The sequence below is a fragment of the Pristis pectinata genome, chromosome 7 (assembly GCF_009764475.1).
Source record: "Pristis pectinata isolate sPriPec2 chromosome 7, sPriPec2.1.pri, whole genome shotgun sequence".
Taxonomy (NCBI): domain Eukaryota; kingdom Metazoa; phylum Chordata; class Chondrichthyes; order Rhinopristiformes; family Pristidae; genus Pristis; species Pristis pectinata.
The window spans coordinates 52,580,700-52,605,065 of record NC_067411.1 but is presented as its reverse complement, the minus strand read 5'-3'; the positions used below and the strand labels follow the sequence as shown (position 1 = coordinate 52,605,065).

The following is a 24,366-nucleotide window of genomic DNA, read 5'->3' as shown; positions in this document are numbered from 1 at the left end:
AAACCTCCCCCTGACATCTCTCCTGAACCTCCCACCCATAACCTTAAAGCTATGCCCTCTCATCTTGAGCATTGGTGCCCTGGGAAGGAGGCGCTCACTGTCTACTCTATCTATTCCTCTCAATATTTTATATACCTCTATCATGTTCCCTCTCATCCTCCTCCTTTCCAGTGAATAAAGCCCTAGCACCTTAAGCCTCTCCTCATATTTAATACAGGCAGCATCCTGGTAAATCTCCTCTGCACCCTCTCCAACGCCTCCACATCCTTCCTATAATGAGGCGAGCAGAACTGAACACAGTACTCCAAGTGTGGCCTAACTAGAGTTTTGTAAAGCTGCATCGTCACCTCGCGGCTCTTAAACTCAATCCCGTGACTTATGAAAGCCAACATCCCATTAGCCTTCTTAACTGCTCTTTCCACCTGTGAGGCAACTTTCAATGAACTGTGAATATGAACCCCCAGATCCCTCTGCTCCTCCACACTGCCAAGTACCTTGCCATTTACCCAGTACTCTGCCCTGGAGTTTGTCCTTCCAAAGTGTACCACCTCACACTTCTCCGGATTGAACTCCATCTGCCACTTGTCAGCCCAGCTCTGCGTCCTATCAATATCCCTCTGTAAGCTCCGACAGCCCTCCACACTATCCACAACACCGCCGATCTTAATGTCATCCGCAAACTTACTAACCCAGCCCTCCACCCCCTCATCTAAGTCATCTATAAATATCACAAATTTACTGCTTTACTCATTCAGGCAGTCTACTTTCAACACCCTATGGAGGATATTGCTTTTTATATATATGTGTGTGTGTGAAGTATAGGAATGAGTGTTTTAATTAAGTATTTCAGAACAGAAGAGCACAGGAACGGGCCCTTCAGCACATCTGTGCCAACCATGACACCAAATTAAACTAATCCTGTCTGCCTGCATATGATAATATCCCTCCATTATCTGCATGTTCATGTGCTTATCTAAATGCCTCTGAAACATCACTATTGTGTCTTCCACTACCATCATCCCTTGCAGCACATTCCAGGCACCTACCACTCTAAAAGAAAAAACTTCCTCCTCTCACCTAAAAGCTCGGTCCTCTAGTATTTCAAAGTTCTACCTGGGAAAAAGATACTGGCTGTCTACCCCATCTATGCCTCTCAATTTTATAAACCTCTATCAGGTCTCTCCTCAGCCTCCTATACTCCAAAGAAAACAAATCAAGTTTGTCCAACCACTCCTTATAGCTCATACTCTCTAATCCAGGCAGCATCCTGGTGAACCTCTTCTACCCCATCTCCAAAGCCTCCACAACCTTCCTGTAATGGGGCAACCAGAACTGCTTAGGCCACAGTTGGAGTATTGTGTACAGCGTTTTATACAGCTGCAACATGACCCTAACCGATGTAGGAAAGCATGTCATACACCTTCTTTACCACCTTATCTAATTGTGTTGTCACTTTCAGGGAGTTATGGACCTGGACCTCATGATCCCTCTGTACATTAATGCTCATAAGTATCCTTCCATTAATTGTATTCTTTCCCCTTACATTTGACCTCAAAGTGCAATACCTCATATGCTTGCCTGGATTAAACTCCATCTGCCACTTCTCTGCCCATATCTGCAGCAGATCTGCATCTTTTGAAAACCTTTTACACAACAATTTTTGTTTCATCCACAAAATTAGCAATCAGCCCATCTATATTTTCATACAAGTCTTCACAAACAACAGGTCGCAGCATCAACACCTGTAGAATACCATAGAACACTACAGCATAGAAAACAGGCCATTCGGCCCTTCTAGTCTGTGCTGAAACTTTACTCCGCAAGTCCCATTGACCTGCACCCAGTCCATAACCATCCAGACCTCTCCCAGCCACGTATCTATCCAATTTATTCTTAAAACTTAAGGTGAGCTTGCACTTACCATGTCAGATGGCAGCTCGTTCCATACTCCCACCACTGAGTGAAGAAGTTCCCCCTAAACTTTTCCCCTTTCACCCTAAAGCCATGTCCTCTCGTACTTATCTCTACTAATCTAGGCGGAAAGAGCCTACTCGCATTTACTCTGTCTATACCCCTCAATTTTGTAAACATCTATCAAATCTCCCCTCATTCTTCTACACTCCAAGGAATAAAGTCCTAACCTGTCCAATCTTTCCCTGCAACTCAACTCCTGAAGACCTGGCAACATTCTAGTAAATCTTCTCTGCACTCTTTCAATCTTACTGATATCCTTCCTATAGTTAGGTGACCAGAACTGCACACAATACTCCAAATTTGGCCTCACCAATGTCTTATACAACCTCACCATAACATCCCAACTCCTATACTCAATACTTTGATTTATGAATGCAGGATGCCAAAAGCTTTCTTTACAACCCTGTCTACCTGTGATGTCTCTTTCAGGGAATTATGTATCTGAACTCCCAGATCCCTTTGTTACTCCTACCATTTACTGTGTATGTCCTACCTTGATTTGTCCTTCCAAAATGCAACACCTCACACTTGTCTGCATTAAATTCCATCTGCCATTTTCTGGCCCAATCTTCCAGTTGGTTCAGATCCCTCTGCAAGCTTTGAAAGCCTACCTCACTGTCCACAACGCCTCCAGTCTTAGTGTCGTCAGCAAACTTGCTGATCCAATTTACCACATTATCATCTCGATCATTGATATAGACAACAAACAACAATGGCCCCAGCACAGATCCGAGTCACACCACTAGTCACAGGCCTCCAGTCTGAGAAACAATCATCCACTACCACTCTGTCTTCTCCCACACAGCCAATTTCGAATCCAGTTGACAACCTCTCCATGGATACCTAGTATCTGAACCTTCTGAACTAACCTCCCATGTGGGACCTCGTCAAAGGCCTTACTAAAGTCCATGTAGACGACATCCACAGCCTTTCCTTCATCTACTTTCTTGGTAACCTCCTCGAAAAACTCTACAAGATTCGTTAAACACGATCTATCACGGACAAAGCCATGCTGACTATCCTTAATCAGCCCTTGGCTGTCCAAATACTTGTATATCCGATCTCTCAACACCTTCCATTAACATACCTACTACTGATGTCAGGCTTACCTCCATAGAGACAATACAGCACATAAACAGGCCCTTTGACCAAGCTTGGCCATACTGACCAAGATGCACATCTAAGCTAGTCCGATTTGCCTGCATTTATCCCACATCTAAGCCCTCCCTAGGCACATTATTGTACCTGCCTCAACTACTTCTTCTGACAACTCATGCCATATACTTACCACCCTCTGCGTGAAAGAGTTGCCCCTCAGGTCCCTTTTAAATCTTTCTCCTCTCGCCTGAAAGCTATGCCCTCTAGTTTTTGATTCCCTTTCCCTGGTTCAAAGAATGTGTGCATTCACCCTAACTATGCCCCTCGTGATTTATACACCTCCAAGGCTCCAGTCAGAATGACTCCTTTCCAAGCCAATTTTGAGTCCAATCTACCAAGTAACCATGGATCTCATGCCTCAATCTCCTGGATCAGCCATGAGGGACCTTGTCAAATGCCCGAAAGTCCATGTAGACAACATCCACTGCCCTACCCTCAATCATCTTCTTCACCACCTCAAAGCTCATTCAAGTTTATAAGACTGACCTGTCCCACACAAAGCCATGCTCAAGGTCCCTAGTAAGCCCGTGCTTTTCTAAATGCAAGTAAGTCTTATCCTAACAAATCCTCTCCAATAGCTTCCCTACCACTGTTTTGAGGCTCACCAGCCAACAATTTCCTGGATTATCTCTATTGCCCTTCTTAAACATTGGCTACTCTCCAGTCCTCTGGGACCTTGCCTATGGCTAGAAAGGATAGAAAGATCTCTGTCAAGACCCAAGCAATCTCCTCTGTTGTCCCTCTGAATAACTGGGGATAGATCCCATCAAGCCCTGGGGACTTACCTTGATATGTTCTCCAACAGACCCAACACCACCTTTCTTGATCTCAACAATGTCTTAGATTATTAGCATGCCCCACACTGATCTCACCATCCTCCACATCCTTCATCTTTAAACACTTCATTCAAAGGATGGCAAATACCATTTTATTTATAAAATCAAATTTGTTTTAGACAATGAAGAAACTGGAAAGAATTTTCACTCACAGTTAACAATACATTTCTTTGCTTCACCATTAAACAGCACAGCAGTGCCTGGTTTGTCAGGGCTGGAATGAAGATATCCATCTTTCAGCTGCTCTTCACTTAACACGTAGCCTTTGAGTGCTCTGTAAAGTGCAGCACCTGCAAAATGGAATAGTCCAAACTGGAATTGCAATGCAACTAACTCATAGGAATTATTGCAGCCAAAGGTACTGGTTTTATTTTAGTACTCTTATTTTTAAATCAAACTCTTGTGCCTGGCATTGGGAATGTGAAACACTGAAAGATCCAGTCCAGTAAAGCAGATGCAGAGCAAGTCATTTCTTGTGCTGCTTAACAAAAAAACCATAGGGTAACCATTATTTACTATGCCAATTCCACAAATGAGCATCTTGAGCAGCATGGCCAATTAATCCCACGAGATGTGCCTTCTAAACTAAACAGCCCAGGATTCAAACAGCACATGAATATGAGGTGGTTTCTGTAACAGGCAGCTGCCACAAAATGTACAGTCTAGTCTCTACATCAAGGGCAAGTGAAAATTTATGTTTAAACACAAAACTGGGACATATTTACAAAAAAAAGTACATCAGCCAGAAGACTATAATACATTAAAGTTTAAAGCATTTGATTCCCATTTTAGAAGCTACTACAATTGATAATAAATATTCAAAAATAATCCAATAATTGAATGAATCAGATTTATTATCACCAACTTAAATGATGTGAAATTTGTTGTTTTGCAACAGCAGTACAGTGAATTAGTCAAGACAAAATGGCAGACAGGGCAGTGGAATGCTCTTCCTGCAAATTGTGGGAACATCAGGGAACCTCACTGTCTCCCTGATGACTACATCTATAGGAAGTGCACCCAGCTGCAGCTCCTGACAGACTATCAAGGAACTGGAGGCAGAGCTGGATGTACCCAGGATTATCCAGGAGGCTGAGGACATCATAGGTAAGAGTTTTAGCGAGGTGATCACACTTCAGGAACAGGCGACAGATAGATAGGTGACCATCAGAAGTAAGGCAAATAGGCAGACAGTGCAGGGTTCCCGTGGCCATTCCCCGCCCAAACAGTTATACCCCTTTGGATACTGTTTGGGGGAAAATGACCAGCACCAGTGACTGGGTTAGTGGCACCATGCCTGGCTTGAAGGCAAAGAAAGGCAAGATGAAGTCAGGCAGAGGAATAGTGAAAGGGGACCTGATAGTAAGGGGCACAGATAGGTGCTTCTGTGGTCACAATCAAGACTCCAGGATGGTGTGTTGCCTCCCTGGTACCAGGGTCAAAGATGTCTTGCAGCAGGTACAGGACATTGAGAGGGGAGGGTGAGCAGCCAGAGGTCGTGATCCATATTGGTACCAATGACATAGGCAGGAGCAGGGAAGAGGTCTTGCAAAGGGATTTTAGGGAGCTGGGTAGAAAGTTAAAAAGCAGGACCTCCAGGGTTGTAATCTCAGGATTACTACCTGTGCCACATGCTAGTAAAGTGAGAAATAGATATATAGTGCAGTTCAATACGTGGCTAAGGAGCTGGTGCAGGAGGGCTTCAGATTTATGGATAATTGGGGTCTCTTCCAGGACAGGTGAGACTTGTACAAACAAGACAGTCTGAACTGGAGAGGAACCAATATCTTCGATGGGAGGGTTGCTAGTGCAACTCGGGAGGTTTTAAACTTGAGTGGCATGGGGATTGTAACCACAGCAGCAGAGCAACAGGTGACAGGGTTGAGGGCAAGAAAGATGGTATAAAAAGTAAGACTGAAAGGAAGGACAGCAAGGGACAGGCTAATGAACATGGTGGGATTAATGGGCTGAAATGTGTAAGGAGGATGAAGCTAAAGCCTGGATCAGTACATGGAATTATGATGTTGTTGCCATTACAGAGACCTGGTTGCATGAAGCAGAACATTCCTGGGTTTTGTTGTTTTAGACGTGACAGGGGGGGATAAGAGGCGGAGGGGTTGCACTGCTGATAAGGGAGAATGTCACAGCAGTACAACCCCTCCACCTCTTTTACACCCCTGTCACATCTAAAACTACAAAACCCAGGAACGTTGTCCTTCATACAACTGCTCATCCACAGAGGCAATTTGGGTGTAGCTCAGAAATAGGATAGGTGCAATTACACTGATGGGATTATACTATAGGTCCCCCAATAGCCACCGAGGTGGAGGAACAGATATGTAAACAGATTATGGAAAGGTGCAGAAACAACAGGGTTGTCATAGTGGGGGACTTTACCTTCCCTAGTATTGATTGGAACTTTCTTATTACAAGAGGCTGAGATGGGCAGGATTTCTTTAGTGCATCCAAGAGGGGTTCTTGAAACAGTATGTGTAGAGTCCAACTGGACCAGAGAACATATTTGGCCTAGTTTTGGGAAATGAGCCAGGCCAAGTGACAGACTGGATAGTGGGTAACAGTTTGGGAATAGTGACCACAACTCATTGTGCTTCAAGATAGTCATGGCCAAGGATTAAATTGGATTTTTCAGGAAGGTACTGAATTGGGGGATGGCAAATAAGGGCAGGATAAGATGGGAGCTAAGGGGCATTGATTGGGAGCAGCTGCTGTCAGACAAGTCCACATCTGACATGTGGGAGTTGTTTAAAGACCAGCCGATCAGAGCTCAGAATTGGCATGTTCTGGTAATGAGCAAGGAAAATAATGGTAGGGTAAGGGAACCTTGGATGAGCCAAGAGGTCCTAAATTTAGTCAGGAAGGAAAACAAAGCAAGGGTGATTGAGGAAGCCAAAAATCAGACTGGGCCCTTGTGGGATATAAAGATAGCAGGTAAGTGCTCAAGCAGGTGATTAGAAAGGCCAAAAAGAGGCCATGAAATGTCCTTGGTGAGCAGGGTCAAGGACAATCCCAAGGCATTTTATACTCGTATCAAAAGAGAAAAAAAAGGATAACTGAGGAGAGGGTAGGTCCACTCAAGGATAAAGGAAGGAGTTAATGCTTGAAGTCAGAGCAAGTGGCTGAGGTACTGGAATGAGTACTTTCTGTCGGTATTTACAAAGGAGGATTTGGAGGACAGTGAAAACGGAGTGGGGCATACTAATGTGCTGGGACATTTTGAAATTGAGAAGGTAGTGCTGAGTCTTCTGAAAAGCATAAAGGTGAACAAGTCCCCAGGGTCTGGTGGCAATATATCCCAGAAAATTGAAAGCAGCGAGAAGATTGCTGGAGCTTTGACAAAGATCTTTCTGTCCTCATGAGCAACAGGAGAGGTCCTGGAGGACTAGAGTAGTAAATATTGCATCTTTGTTCAAGTAAGGAAACAGATAATCCAGGTAATTATAGGCCAGTGAGCTTCATGTCAATGGTGGGGAAACTATTGGAGAGGATACTCAGGGAGAGGTTATGCACATTTGGAAAGATATGGCCTACTTAGGGACAGTCAGCATGGCTTTGTGTGGGGCAGGTCATGCCTTTCATTGAGTTTTTAAGAAGAGGTGCAAAGGAGCTTGATGAGGGCAAGGCAGTGGATGTTATCTACATGGACTTTAGTAAGGTATTTTATCATTTCCCTCACAGTAGGTTGATTCAGAAGATGCATGGGATCCAGGGTGAATTGCAAGTTTGGATTCAGAACTGGCTTGCCCAGAGAAGACAGTAGGGTGGAAAGCTGTTATTCTGGATGAAGGTCCATGACCAGTGGTGTTCCACAAGGATCGGTGCTGGGACCTCTGTTGTTTGTGATGTATATCAATGATTTGGATGAAAATGTAGATGGGTGGAATCGCAAGTTTGCAATGACACCAAGATTGGTGGAGTTGTGGACAATGTAAAAGGACTAATCAAAGAATACAGTGGGATATAGATCAGTTACAGATATGGGTAGAGGAGTGGCAGATGGGATTTAATCTGGACAAGTGCGAGGTCTTGCACTTTGGGAAGTCAAACGAAAGAAGAAAGTATACAGTTAATGGTAGGCCTCTTAACAGCATCGAAGTACAGAGGGATCTTGGGGTCCAGGTCCATAGTTCACTGGGTGGCTACACAAGTGCATAAGGTGGTAAAGGCAGCATATGGGATGTTTGCCTTCATTGGTAGGGGTGTTGAATACGAGTGTAAGGAAGTTGTGCTGCAGCTGTATATATAAAAAAAACTTCAGTCAGACCCCACTTGGAGTATTGTGTGCAGTTCTAGTCATCCCATTACAAGGAGGATGTGGAGACCAGAAAGGGTCCAGAAGACGTTTACCAGGATGCTGTCTGGATTAGAGTGCATGAGCTATAAGGTTGGACAATTTTGGGTTGCTCTACCTAGAACATCAGAGGCTGAAGGGAAACCTGATGGAGGCTTTTAAAATTATGAGAGTCACAGACAGGGCAAGTCAGTCAGAATTTTTTTCCCAGGGTACAAATGTCAAACACCAGAAGACATGCTTTTAAGTTTACAGGAGGGTGCCTGGAATAGGTTACCAGGGGTAGTAGTGGAAGCAGACAGTTTGGTAGAGTTTAAGAGGCTTTTAGATAGACACATGAATATGAAGTGAATGGAACAATGTGGATATTACACAGGAGGACATTCGGTAGAAATTGGCATCAAGATCAGCACAACATCATGGGCTAAGTGGCCTGCCCAGTGTTGTACTGTTCTACGTTCAGTACAGTGCAAAGACAAAATTACTATAAATTACAAAAACTACATAAATAGTGCAAAACTAAAGGAATAACAAGGACCATTCAGAAATCTGATGGCAGACAGGAAGAAGTTGTTCCTGAATCGTTGAATGTGGGTCTTTCAATGCTCCCAGAGCTGATGTGGAAGGCAACTCCAGTCATCTTTCCCTGGATTTGTAAAAAAAAATGATCAACCCAGACATAAAATTGCCCAGCAGCACATACTATTCGCAGAAACTATTATAAAAGAGAAAGTAAATAGCAGGAGGCCATTCAATCCCTTAAGCTTTCTCTGCCATTCAGTAAGAACTTGGTTTATTATTTTCAAATTAATTCTCCTGTACAAACCACATCTCAATTCCCAAAGCCAAAGATCCACCTTGTTGTTCTAGCCAGTTCAGAAAACCAGGGAGCATATGATAGTGCAGAGCTGTGCACTGGCCAGCAACTGTGGAGATGGAGCACACACTTCACACAGGGCTGCTTGAAGAGACTGTGCTATCCTGGACACAGGCAAAACAGTGATTGCCCCCACTCCCCAGTCTGATCTGCATGATAACCCTGGCAGTTTAAAGGCCCAGCAGCTGACAGCAGGTGAGCTCTGGGGGCAAAGGGGAGCAGGACGCACACAAAATCTGAATGATGCTTTTCTTCTCACCTTTGCCACAAATACAATAATTGTCCCTTTACATTGATACCAGTATAAGTGCATCATTACAGCATGGGAGACACTTAGCCCATCAGCTCCTTACATTTAAAACAAAGTCCTCAATCCCATTTTTTGTTCTTCCTTTGTAGCCTCTCGTACCCCCTCCATCCCCTTAAGATTGATCATCTGTAAAGGTGATGGAAACTTTAATTTGTTTGGCCAACATGACTCGAAACCCACCCATGTAGTTGACCCTTGAATACCCTCTCAAGTGACTAAGCAAATGGCTTAGTTGCACCTGTACAATTAAGCTCAAACAGTAGTAGTAAAACTGGCCTACCTACCTGGCATTAACCTGGGCATCAAATTCAGGTACGGCCAAGTCAATCTTGACCTATCCAATCTTGCAAAGTCCTCTTCACAAAGAATCAAGGAGCATAGAAACAAGCACTTCAGTTCAGTACATCTGTGCTGACCGCAAGTACCTATCCAGACCCACATCTGAAGACTGGTATCCAAATTAGGAGAACCTAACTAAACAAATCCCTTCTGCCTACACAATGTCCATATCCCTCCATTATCTGAATATTCATGTGTATCTAAGACCCTCTTAAATGCCTCTAATACATTTGCCTCCACAATACCTGACAGCACATGCCAGGCACCCACCACTGTAAAAAAAATCTTACCCCACAACTCATTTGAATTTACCCCCTTTCACCTTAAATGCATGCCCTCTAGTATTAGACATTTCAACCCTGGGGAAAAGATAATGGACATCTACTCCTATCTATGCTTCTCAATCTTATAAACCTCCATCAGGTCTCCCCTCAGCCTCCGCCTCTCTACGAACAGAGGTTGGACAACCCAAGTTCGTCCAACCTCTGTTCATAGCACATGCCCTCTAATCAAAGCAGCACCCTCTCCAAAGCCTCCACATCCTTCCATAATGTGGTGACTAGATCCAGAAGTGGGGGCACAGCACAATACAGGCAAGAGGAAATAGCCCTCAATATTGATTCCAGACCTTGAAATCCCAGAGCATCAGATAAAACATGGACAAGGACACTTCTGCCTGATAACCACCCACCATCCTTCAGAAGATGAATTAATGCTCCTCCATGCTGAACAACACTTGGAAGCAATGAAAACAGCAAAAGTGTTGAATACTTTGGGACATCAACATCCATCACCAAAAGTGGCTTGGTAGTACCACCACAGATCGAGCTGGCTAACTGCTGAAGGAGAGTTGTCAGACTGGGTCAACAGCAGGTAGTGAGTGAAGCAACACACTCACTACCTGCTGTTGACACAATTTATTGTTGTCAATAGGCATACATAGGGTATAATGTTATGGAAATTAGCCTTTTGCAGCAGCAGCAGAGTATAATACAAGATGAAATTAACAAATTATACATAAATAACATCTGCAAAAAAAACAAAACATAACACTAGTACAAGATTGAGAGCAAAGAAATATAGTCTAAGGTAGCGTTAAGGCTTTTCAGGTCAGTTCAAGAAGCTGATGGCAGTGAGTCAAAGAGTCACAGAATCAAAGTTGAGAAGCAGGACCTCAAAGGTAGTAATTTCAGGATTACTGCCTGTGCCAGGTGACAGTGGGTATAGGAATAGAATGAGGTGGAGGTTAAATGTGCGGCTGAGGGATCGGAGTAAGAGGCAGGGATTCAGATTTCCGGATCATTGGGGTCTCTTTTGGGGCAGGTATGACCTGTACAAAGAGGACGGGTTGCACTTGAATCCCAGGGGGACCAACATCCTGGCGGGGAGGTTTGCTAAGGCTACTGGGGGGAACTTAAACGAGATTTGTTGGGGGGTGGGATCCGAACTGGAGAGACTGGGGAAAAGGTGTTTGGCTCTCAAATAGAGAAAGCTAATAGTAGGTACAAGAGGGAGGATAGGCAGGTGACAGAGAAGGGACGTGCTCAGACAGACTGTTTGAGATGTGTCTATTTTAACGCAAGGAGTATTTGTGAACAAGGTGGATGAGCTTAGAGCTTGGATAAATACTTGGAGCTACGATGTGGCGGCCATTACAGAGACTTGGATGGCTCAGGGACTGGAATGGTTGCTTCAAGTGCCGGGTTTTAGATGTTTCAGAAAGGACAGGGGAGGCAGGCAGGCAGGCAAGAGGTGGGGGGGTGGCACTGTTGATCAGAGATAGTGTCACGGCTGCAGAAAAGGTGGACGTCATGGATGGACTGTCTACGGAGTCTCCGTGGGTGGAGGTTAGGAACAGGAAAGGGTCAATAACTTTACTGGGTGTTTTTTTTATATATATATATATAGGCCATCTAATAGTAACAGGGATATTGAGGAGCAGATGGGGAAGCAGATCCTAGAATAACAGTGTGAGAATAACAGTTGTTGTGACGGGAGATTTTAATTTCCCAAACATTGATTGGCATCTCCATACAGTGAGGGGTTTAGATGGGGTGGAGTTTGTTAACTGTTCAGGAAGGATTCTTGACAATATGTAGATAGGCCTACAAGAGGAGAGGCTGTGCATGATTTGGTAATGGGAAATGAACCTGGTCAGGTGTCAGACCTCTCAGTGGGAGAGCAATTTGGAGATAGTGATCATAATTCTATCTCCTTTACGATAGCACTGGAGAGAGATAGGAACAGACAGACTAGAAAGGAGTTTAATTTGGAGTAAAGGGAATTATGAGGCTCTCAGGCAGAAATTGGAAGGTTAAATTGGGAACAGATGTTCTCAGGGAAAAGTACAGAAGAAATGTGGCAAATATTCAGGGGATATTTGTGTGGAGTTCTGCATTGGCATGTTCCAATGACACAGGGGAGTCATGAGAGGATACAGGAACCGTGGTGTACAAAGGCTATAATAAATCTAGTCAAAAGGAAAAGCAAAGCTTACAAAAGGTCCAGAGAGCTAGGTAATGTTAGAGATCTGGAAGAGTATAAGGCTAACAGGAAGGAGCTTAAGGAGGAGATTAGGAGAGCCAGAAGGGGACATGAGAAGGCTTTGGCAGGCAGGATTAAGAAAAGCCCCAAGGCATCCTACAAGTATGTGAAGAGCAAGAGGATAAGATACAAAAGAATAGGGCCTATCAAGTGCAGCAGTGGGAAAGTGTGTATGGATCTGGAAGAAATAGTGGAGGTACTTAATGAATACTTTACATCAGTATTCATTATGGAAAAAGATCTGGGGGGGATTGTAGTGAGGACTTGCAACAGGCTGAAAATCTTGAACATGTAGATATTAGGAAAGAGGTGCTGGAACTTTTGGAAAGCATTAAGTTGGATAAGTTGCTGGGACCGGATGGGATGTACCCCAAGCTGCTGTGGGAGGCGAGGGGGGAGATTGCAGAGCCTCTGACGATGATCTTTACATCATCAATGGAGATAGGAGGTTCCAGAAGATTAGAGGGTTGCGGATGTTGTTCCCTTATTCAGGAAAGGGAGTAGAGATAGCCCAGGAAATTATAGACCAGTGAGTCTTACCTCAGTGGTTGGTAAGCTGATGGAGAAGATCCTGAGAGGCAGGATTTATGAACATTTGGAGATGCATAATGTGATTAGGAATAGTCAGCATGGTTTGTCAAGGGCAGGTCCTGCCTTATGAGCCTGATTGAATTTTTTTTTGAGGATGTGACTAAACACATCGATGAAGGGAGAGCAGTAGATGTAGTGTATATGGATTTCAGCAAGGCATTTGATAAGGTACCACATGCAAGGCTTATTGAGAAAGTAAGGAGGCATGGGATCCAAGGGGACATTGCAATGTGGATCCAGAACTGGCTGGCCCACAGAAGGCAAAGAGCGGCTGCTGAAGGGTCGTATTCTGCATGGAGGTCGGCAACCAATGGGGTACCTCAGGAATCTGTTCTGGGACCCTTACTCTTTGTGATTTTTATAAACGACCTGGATGAGGAAGTGGAGGGATGGGTTAGTAAGTTTGAGGATGACACAAAGGTTGGAGGCATTGTGGATAGTATGGAGGGCTGTCAGAGGTTACAGTGGGACACAGATAGGATGCAGAGTTGGGCTGAGAAGTGGCAGATGCAGTTCAACCCAGATAAGTGTGAAGTGGTTCATTTTGATAGGTCAAATATGATGGCAGAGTATAGTATTAATGGTAGGACTCTTGGCAGTGTGGAGGATCAGAGGGATCTTGGGGTCCGAGTCCATAGGACACTCAAAGCAGCTGCACAGGTCGACTCTGTGGTTAAGGCGGCATATGGTGTATTGTCCTTCATCAATCAGGGAATTGAATTTAGGAGCCGGGAGGTATTGTTGCAGGTATATAGGTCCCTGGTCAGACCCCACTTGCAGTACTGTGCTCAGTTCTGGTCGCCTCACTACAGGAAGGATGTGGAAGCCATATAAAGGGTGCAGAGGAGATTTACAAGGATGCTGCCTGGAATGCAGAGCATGCCTTATGAAAGCAGGTTGTGGGAACTCAGCCTTTTCTGCTTGGAGCTACGGAGGATGAGGGGGGACCTGATGGAGGTATACAAGATGAGAGGCATTGATTGGGTGGATAGTCAGAGGCTTTTCCCCAGGGCTGAAATGATGGCCACAAGAGGACATAGGTTTAAGCTGCTGGGGAGTAGGTATAGAGGAGATGTCAGGGGCAAGTTTTTTTTTACTCAGAGTGGTGAGTGTGTGGAATGGGCTGCCGGGAACGGTGGTGGAGACGGATATGATAGGGTCTTTTAAGAGACTGTTGGATAGGTACATGGTGATGAGAAAAGTAGAAGGCTATCGGTAAGCCTAGTAATTTCTAAGGTAGGAACATGTTCAGCACAGCTTTGTGGGCCGAAGGGCCTGAATTGTGCTGTAGGGGTTTTTCTATGTTTCTGTAATATAGCATGGAAACTGGCCCTTTGGTTTAACTCATCCATGCCAACCATGTTGCCCACCAAACTGGACCCATTTGCCCATATCGCTCAACAAGGCATGGTCAGCAAGTTTGTGGGTGATACTAAAAATAGGTGGTGTTATAGACAGTGTAGAAGGTTATGAAAGAATTACAGGGAGATCTTGATCAGCTAGGTATGTGGGCTGAGGACTGGCAAATGGCTTTCAATCCAGATAACTGGGAGTTATTGTATTTTGGGAGATCAAACTAGGGTGGGACTTGTACAGTGAATGGTAGGGCCCTGGGGAGTGTTATGGAACAGAGGGACCTAGAAGTGCAAGTGCATAGTTTGCTGAAAGTGGCTTCTCAGATAGATAGGGTGGACATTGAATATAGGAGCTGGGACATTATGTTGCAGTTCTACAAGACATTAGTGAGACCACACCTGGAGTATCCTGTACAGTTTTGGTCACACTGTTACAGGAAAGGAATCAGTAAACTGGACAGAGCGCCATACACCTTCTTCACCACCCTGTCTACCTGCGATGCTGCTTTCAGCAAACAATGTACTTGTACTCCAAGGTCCCTCTGTTCCACAACACTCTCCAGAGCCCACTCATTCAACTCCTACCCTGGTTTAACTTCCCACTTATCTGAATTGAAAGCCATTTGGCAATCCTCAGCCCACTTACTTAGCAGATCAAGATAGTCAGAGTCGTAGAGCAATACCTCACAGATACAAATCCCTCAGCCCAACAAGTCCATTGTGCCCACCCAGCTAGTCCCAATTTCCTGTGTTCGGCCCATATCCCTCTGGACCCCTCCCCTCCATGTACCCATCCAAATGCATCTTAAATGATACTATTGTATCTGCCTCAAGTACTTCCTCTGGCAGCTTGTTCTATACACTCACCACTATGTGCAAAAAAGTTGCCCCTCAGGTCCCTTTTAAATCTTTCCCCTCTCACCCTAAATCTATGGCCCCTGGTTTTGGACTCCCCTACCCTGGAGGAAAGACTGTTACATTATCTATGCCTATCATAATTTTAAAGACTGCTATAAGGTCACCCTTCATTCTCCTATGTTCCCAGGAATAAAGACCTAGCCTGGCCAACCTCTCCCAATAATTCAGGCCCTCTAGTTCTGGCAAGATCCTCATAAATCTTTTCTGTTCTCTTTCCTGTTTAACCAAGTCTTTTCTATAACAGGGTGACCAAAACTGTACACAGTACTCCAAGTGCAGCCTCAGCAACTACTTATATAACTGTAACAATGTTCCAACTCTTATACTCAATGCCCTGACTGATAATCACCCACCATCTTCAATGCCTATGTCATAACACTCCCCAGGGCCCTACCATTCACTGTACAAGTCCTACCCTGGGTTGACCTCCCAAAATGCAATATCTCACTTTTATCTGGATTGAAGGCCATTTGCTAATCCTCAGGCCACATACTTATCTGATCAAGATTACCCTGTAATTTTGACAACCTTCCTCACCATCTAGGATACCACCTATTTTAATATCACCCACAAACTTGTTAACTATGCCTTGTACATTCACATCCAAATCATTTTTGTTAAATTACAGAGATCCCAGCACTAACCCTTTTGGCACACCATTAGTTATAGGGCTCCAGTCTGAGAAACAACCTTCATTCTCTGCTTCTTACCATCTAGCCAATTACAAAATCCAATTAGCCAACTCTCCCTGGATCCCATGAAATCTAACCTTCCAGACTAGCTTGCCATGTGGGACCTTGTCGAAGGCCTTGTTAAAGTCCATATAGACAGATCCACTTCCCTACCCACATCTATCTTCTTGGTTACCTCTTTGGAAAAACTCCGATTTGTCAAACATGATTTCCTATGCACAAAGCCATGCTGACCATCCCGAACTAGACCTTGCCTATCCAAATGTTGATCAATCCCGTAGTTGTCTGGCTTGTTTTTGCTGCCATTCCTAAATAATGGTACAACATTAGCCATCCTTCAGTCTTCTGGAACTTTGCCTGTGGCTCAATGCTGGTGAAGAAACTAACAGGGAGGAAGAAGCTGTTGTTGAACCTTGAAGTCCTTTCAGTTCACTTAGTAATAAGAAATTTGCAGCAGCCTCACAGGTTCCTGTACCACCTGCTTGATGACAGCATCAAGATGGTGGGGGTCCCTGATGGATGCCACCTTCCCAAGACATCATTTCTTGTAGATGCCCTCCATGATGGGGAGAGCCCAACCTATGACACAACTGAATTTTCTTGTCCTCATTAATGTACTTGTAGCAGATTTATCAGTCCATGACAGCATTGGTGGAAGTGACGACCACACTGTGTTTGTAGAGACAAAGTCCCATCTACACACCAAGGATATTCTCCATCATGTAATGAGGCACTACAAACATGCAAAATGGGATAAATTAGGAACAGATTTGGCAGCTGAGAACTGAACCATCAACACTTTTTTGCATACATTGAAAACAAGAGGCTGCTTCGAGAGGCTAGGGAGGAGATTGTTGAACTGCTGGTAAGGATCTTTGAGTCCTCGTTGTCCACAGGGATGGTGCCAGAGGATTGGAGGCTTGCAAATGTTGTCCCCTTGTTCAAAAAAGGTAATAGGGATAGACCAGGGAATTATAGACCGGTGAGTCTCACATCTGTGGTGGGTAAGCTGTCAGAAAGGATTCTAAGGGATAGGATTTATGAACACCTAGAGAACCATGGACTGATTAGGGACAGCCAGCATGGCTTTGTGAAGGGAAGATCTTGCCTCACAAGCCTGATAGGGTTCTTTGAGGAGGTGACCAGGAAGATTGATGAGGGCAGTGCGGTGGACGTGGTTTACCTGGATTTTAGTAAGGCGTTTGATAAGGTTCCTCATGGTAGGCTTCTTCAGAAGGTCAGAGGCCAAGGGATCCAAGGAAGCTTGGCTGTGTGGATTAGGAATTAGCTTGCCTGTAGAAAGCAGAGGGTTGTGGTGGAAGGAGTGCCCTCAGATTGGAAGGCAGTGACTAGTGGTGACCCGCAGAGATCAGTTCTGGGACCTCTACTTTTTTGTGATATTTATAGATGACTTAGATGAGGGGGTGGAGGGCTGGGTTAGTAAGTTTGCAGACGACACTAAGATAGGTGGTGTTGTGGATAGTGTGGAAGGCTGTCAGAGCTTACAGAGGGATATTAATAGGATGCAGATCTGGGCTGACAAGTGGCAGATGGAGTTCAATCCGGAGAAGTGTGAGGTGGTACACTTTGGAAGAACAAACTCCAGGGCAGAGTACTGGGTGAATGGCAAGGTACTTGGCAGTGTGGAGGAGCAGAGGGATCTGGGGGTTCACATTCACAGTTCATTGAAAGTTGCCTCACAGGTGGAAAGAGCAGTTAAGAAGGCCAATGGGATGTTGGCTTTCATAAGTCGCGGGATTGAGTTTAAGAGCCGCGAGGTGACGACGCAGCTTTACAAAACTCTAGTTAGGCCACACTTAGAGTACTGTGTTCAGTTCTGCTCGCCTCATTATAGGAAGGATGTGGAGGCATTGGAGGGGGTGCAGAGGAGATTTACCAGGATGCTGCCTGGATTAGAGAGTATTGAATATGAGGAGAGGCTTAAGGTGCTAGGGCTTTATTCACTGGAAAGGAGGAGGATGAGAGGAGACATAATAGAGGTATATAAAATACTGAGAGGAATAGATAGACAGTGAGCACCTCCTTCCCAGGGCACCAATGCTCAAGACGAGAGGGCATGGCTTTAAGGTTATGGGTGGGAGGTTCAGGGGGAGGTTTTTCACCCAGAGAGTGGTTGGTGCATGGAATGCACTGCCTGGGGTGGTGGTGAAGGCAGATACATTGGACAGGTCCAAGAGCTTGTTGGATAGGCATATGGAGGAGTGTGGGATGGGGGGGATATGCGGGAGGAAGGGGTTAGGTAGTTTGAGGGTGGTTTGATGGACAACACAACATGGTGGGCCGAAGGGCCTGTTTTGTGCTGTATGGTTCTATGGTTCTAACTGGGGAGAGGATAGGACCATTCAAGGATAAGGGAGGAAATTTATGGAGGATCAGGGTGCTGCCAGTGGAAGAATACATGATAGTAATATTTAAGAGACATTTAGACAGGCACATGAACAGACAGGAAGGAGGAACATAGCCTCATGTACAGGCAGATGGGACGAATTAGGATTGGCACCATGATTGGCATAGACATAGTGGGGCAAAGGGCCTGTTCCTGTTCTGTATTGTTCCATATTTTCTGTTCCAGTAGAAATGTACACTACCTGTAACATAATGGCCCTGCATATCCCACACTCTACATTACTATCAAGTCAGTGGATCAACCCTGTTCAATGAGTGCAAAGGGGCATGCTCGGAGCAGCACCAGACATTACTAAAGATGAGATGCCAGCCTACTGAAGCAGCAGCACAGGACTACATGTCAAATGGCAAAAAACACTATTATAACTCATGTTCTGTGTTGTCTGAATCTACCTGCCTGTGAGGCTGCTGCAAATTTCTCATTACTAAGTGAACTGAAAGACCATAATCCATGCAAAAGCCCTGTATGTATCACAGAACATAGAACAGTATGCACAGGTCCTTCAGCCCACGATGTTGTGCTGAACTAATTGAATTAGTAATCAAATGCCCAACTAAACTAATCCCTTCCGCCTACACAATGTCCATATCCCTCCATTTCCAGCACATTCATGTATCTAAGAGCCTCTTGAATGCCTCTGTCATATTTGCCTCCACCACCAACCCTGGCAGCACATTCCAGGCACCCACCATGCTGTGTAAAAAAAAACTTACCCCACACATCTCCTTTGAACTTGCCCCCTCTCACCTGAAATGCATACCCTCTGGTATTAAACACTTCAACCCTGGGAAAAAGATACCAGCTACCTATTCTATGCCTCTCATAATCTTATAAACCTCCATCAGATCTCCCCTCAGCCTCTGCCAGTCCAGAGAAAACAACCCAAGTTTGTCCAACCTCTCCTTATAGCACATGCCCTCTAATCCAGACAGCAACCTAGTAAACCTCTTCTGCACCCTCTCCAAAGCCTCCACATCCATCCTATAATGGGGTGACTAGAATTGAATACGATACCCCAGATGCGGCCTAATTGGAGTTTTATAAAACTGCAACATAACTTCCTGCCTCAAACTCAATTCCTCAACTAATAAAGGCAAGCATGTCATATGGCTTCTTTATAACCCTATCAACCTGTGCAGCCACATTCAGGAAACTATGGACTTGGACTCCAAGATCCCTCTGTACATCAACACTTGTTAAGGGTCTTGCCATTAACAGCATACTGTCCCTTTACATTTCATCTCCCAAAGTACAACACCTCTCACTTGGCCAGATTAAACTCCATCTGTCATTTCTCTGCCCATATCTACATCTGATCTATATGCCACTGTATCCTTTGGCAGTCTTCTATGCTATCCACAACACCACCAATCTTTGGTGTATATCCAGACATCCAGCCAGACCAAGTCCCATCGACCACTATCCTCTGTCTTATGGGCAAGCCAATTTTGAATCCAAATGGCCAATTCACTGTGGATCCCATGCATCTTAATCTTCTGGATGAGCTTCCCATGAGGGACCTTGTCAAGTGCCTTACTAAAATCCACATAGACAATATCCATTGCTCTAACTTCATCAATCACCTTCATTACCTCCTCAAAAAAAAAAACTCAATCGAGTTAGTAAGACATAACTTGCCTGCACATCACCATGCTGACTGTCCCTGATTAGGCCATGGTTTTCCAAATGCTCCTGAATCCTATACCCAAGAATCCTCTCCAGCAACTCCCCTACCACTAACATGAGACTCACCAGTCCATAGTTTCAAGGATTATCCCCATTTCCCTTCTTGAATAATGGAACAACATTAGCTACTCACCAGTCAAGGCCCTGACAATCTCATCTCTCACCTTTCTCAATAACATTGTACCTAGACCTCACCATACTTGTGCATACGACAATGAACAACTTGACCTGAAATACATCTCTCACAAATCAACCCATCAGATCCAAGTTCTGCAGTCCTGCCACATCTTGTCGAAAATGTTGATAGACGATTAAACAGCCAATGGGATAAAGTAACTCCAAGAACATCCCCATCAATGGCAGGGCAACAATGCGAATGCTCAAGAGGCTGATACAGTTGCAACCATGTTCAGACAGAAATGCCAAGTAGTTGATGGACCTTGCCTTCCTCCTGAGATTTCCACCAAAAATACCAATGCTTGGATCCAACAGAGTCTAACCACCAAGTCCTCCTCCATCTACATCTTGCAGTCACCATTGGCCAGAAACTCATCGAGACCAGACACACAAATGCCATGGTTACAGGAATTTATCAAAGCCTGAGTATCCTTCACTATGTGACACACAAAGGCCTCCAATTTCTCATTCACCATGACTAATAATTGCTGTCCCCTCCTCCCCCAGCCATACATCTCCCCCACCAACCCCACCCCCCCCCCCCCCACCCAACTCACCACACAGTCCAAACACAGTGACACAGAAGAATTTAAAGGGAGTGTGGGAAAAAGGATCAAGTGAGCTCGATGCCAAATGATTGGGTTTCCAGAGGGAAAACAAAAATCAGGTAGTGGCAGTCATTGAAGATGTACTGCAGCCATACACTGCAGTAAATCTGCTCCATGCATACACCTTGAAATAACTGTTTAATGTCCAGATTTCCCTTCCAACAAGTTGTAGAAGTGTTTCTTAATTTTATTCCTGAAAGGGATGGACCTCATGCCCCCAGCTTAGGGGAAACAGCATCTCTACATTTCCTAACAATTCTTCTTCACATCTTGAGCATTTCTGACATTTTAACTTTTAGAAAGCACATGGGTTTATGCAATCCCTCCTTATACTTTAGCCTTTGGATTGCAAGCCACTTTCTGGGGAGGCACTTTGGCGGTATACAGAGAGGCACATTTCATCAACCTGGCCTTGGGGGCGATGGAAAGCAGATATTGAACATTCAAGATTACATCCACAGAGCAGATTTACTGCAGACTATTGCTCCAGTAAATCAGCTAACTTGGTTATGACATTGGCAATGTTTAGATTCAGCACATAGATGCAATCACAAGGAAGGCACACCAGTGTCTTTTCTTTCTCAGAAGGTTAAGGAGGTTTGGCATGTAACCAAATACTTTAACGAACTCCTACAAATGTACTGTTCAGAGTATTCTGACTGGTTGCATTATGGTCTGGTACAGCAATTCAAAAAGACAGGAACACAAGAAGTTGCAGAGAATAGAGAACTCAGCCCACAATATCACAGGCACATCCCTCCCCACCATCAGTTGTATCTACAAGAGTCATGGCCTCAAGGCAGCAACATCTAAAGATCCCCACCATCCAGGTCATGCCATCTTCTGTACCTCCTGCCTGACGGTAACTGTGAGAAGGCTGAAGTCCCACACTATCAGGTTCAAGAACAGCTACTTCCCTTCAACCATTTGTTTCTTGAACCAACCAGCACAACCCTAATTACTACACTATTGACTTCTGCTTTGTGTTCCTTCTTGTAAAACTTGTGTACAATTTACGTTTAATGTTTTTCTTGTGAATGCTGCTTATATGAAATGTGCCTGTGAAGCTGCTGCAAGTTTTTCATTGCACCTATGCATGCATATGACAATAAACTTGACTTTGAATTTGTACCTCATTCACAGGTCAAGTGAAATCTTGAGTCTTGTGAAAAATTATTGGTTCAATCTACCAACATAATACAGTGCAACCTTGAAATAACTGCAAAATAATGAGGCATATTTAGTATACACAGCAAGTATTATCATGTCTTAAATTGATTTATAATATAGGTTCTGAATTTTCCCCCAACACCCATGTTATTTCAAGGTTCCACTATACTTCAGAAAACACTGGAAACTTGGCATCAGCCAGAAAAATGCCTGGACCAATTCTACATCACATCAAATGGCCAGCACAGCAACAGACTAAATCAGTTCAGCTAGTTTGTGCCAACATAAGCTGCACACAAACATTCTCCCACCTTCTCCTCTCATCATCATTCTTCTAATGCATTGTGCCCTCAACCAGCTTCCCTGCAAATACATTGATTCTTTTGCTTCAGCCTCTCCCTCCAGAAGCCAGTGATAGACTTCCCCATTCACCTGGTAGAAAAGATTTTCTTCAATTTCCTGCAGTAATTTATTAGTAAGCATCCAGTATGTATGGCCTTCATTATCACAAGACAAGGGAGCAGAAGCAGGCCATTCAGCCCATCGAGTCTGCTCCAAGGAAAAGGGAAAAAGAAATGGGGTGGGAAAAAAAAAAGAAAAGAAAAAGAAAAAAAGAAAAGAAAAGAAAAAAAGAGAAAAAAAAAGAAAAAAACTATTCTAATCCCATTTTCCAGCCTTATCCCCATATCCCTTGATACCCTGACTATTTAGATATCTGTCTATCTCCTCCTTGAACACCCCCACTGATCTGGGCCTCCATTGCTGTGCATGGCAAGGAGTTCCACAATTTCACCACCCTCTGGGTAAAGAAATTCCTCCTCATCTCTGTCTTGAAACTGTACCCTCTAATTCTAAGATTGTGCCCTCTGGTCCTGGACTCGCCCACCAAGGGAAACAGCCTAGCCACATCTACTCTATCCTTACCTGTCAACATTTTAAATGTCGCTACGAGGTCCCCTCTCATCCTTCTGTACTCCAGTGAGTACAGTCCAAGAGCCGACAAACGCTTAATAAGCAAGTGAAAATGCAACTCCCTATTAATTTCTTTTATAATCATAACTCTCTATCACATACCTTGGCAAGGTGTTTGAAATACATTTACAATGTCACTGATCAAGTAATGTAGATTCCTTTAACCACATCAACAGGCCGGCTATATGGAACATCTTCATTAAACGGAGGAATTGCTCAGGACGTCACCTGCACTGTCCTCCACCAAACACATCTCCCAAGCTGCAACCATCACCCCACACCACCCCCGCCCCCACACCACTTACGTCCTGCAATGGTCCCTTACCCCCAACCACTGACACCCTACTGCCATCCTTCCTGCCCCTCCTGCAATCACCGAGGCCCTGCGACGATTCCTCACACCCGCACTGAAACCTAACTGCACACTGTCCACGGAGCCAGTAGAACTGCTACAGCTCATGACCAGTCCTCCACAGACCAGCAGGCAAGGAAAAAAAAAATCAGTATTCTCCAGCTCAATTAATCATTTTGGAATGAGTGTCTACTTCAGCCCAATATCAGATCATGTGGAAGTGGACATGAAAAAGGATTTTCACTTCAACAAGAACAAAGCTGGTAATAATCTAATATTTCCCTGCAACAAGGTAGACTCACCTTCTAAAGTTGTTCCTGAAGATGGCCTATTCCTTTTCACAGAATGCTGGCCTTGAAATGAAACCAAATCCAATTAGACAAATATAGACATTGGCAGTGGTTGGCCACTGTAGCAGTTTCTTTTTTGTGAGTAGCTATTTCATGGTGACCCCAAAAATGGAATAAATAAAAATGAAGAGCTTCATGGAACTCAATCGACCAGATTCTCATTCAATAAATTATTACAATTATAATACTTTCTGCATTACAAGCTGAAGAGAGTCAGCTTTCAAATAGAAACTCACAACAAAGGGTCAAGGTTAACCTTTATAATCAATGGGATCGATTGTCAGGAGGCGAACATGTCAGGCAGTGTTTACACCCTGGTGATCAAAAAGGAATTCAAAGGAAAACATGACTATCCAAGGATCACATCACTAACCCATGATCAAAAGCATTGAAGGAAGGAAACAATGAGCACATTCACTTCAATAGTTACCAGTAATCATAAACCCATAATTTTCATTTCCAAGCCCTTGTTGGGGACATACCATTTGAAAGAGGAGGTTCATGATTTGCAGGATTGCGAAGCACCTTTAAAGTGTGTACAGCTACATTCAGGTACATGAACCTACTTGTGCTGTGCTCGAATATGGTCCTTTCCTCAGACGTGGCCTGAAACCAGTAAGCAAAACTTGGTCAAGTTGCTGCAGCATATTGCAACTGATAGCCAAACCAACTGTATTGAGAAGTTCCCAAAGTACCAGCAGTAGCAATAAGATAGTATTG

The 24,366-nt window shown here is 44.3% G+C and overlaps 1 protein-coding gene across 4 annotated transcripts in view; it reads right to left on the bottom strand.

Moving 5' to 3' along the window:
- LOC127572977 (RNA exonuclease 1 homolog) overlaps window positions 1-24,366 on the bottom strand; it is an 86,103-nt gene that overhangs the window by 37,228 nt on the left and 24,509 nt on the right. For all 4 annotated transcript variants that reach the window (XM_052020721.1, XM_052020722.1, XM_052020719.1 and 1 more), the window contains 3 exons: window positions 24,129-24,252; window positions 23,599-23,649; window positions 4,121-4,258 (listed from right to left, as the gene is read on the bottom strand). In XM_052020721.1, coding sequence (XP_051876681.1) covers window positions 4,121-4,258; window positions 23,599-23,649; window positions 24,129-24,252 — 313 coding nt within the window. The remainder of the gene's footprint in view (window positions 1-4,120; window positions 4,259-23,598; window positions 23,650-24,128; window positions 24,253-24,366) is intronic.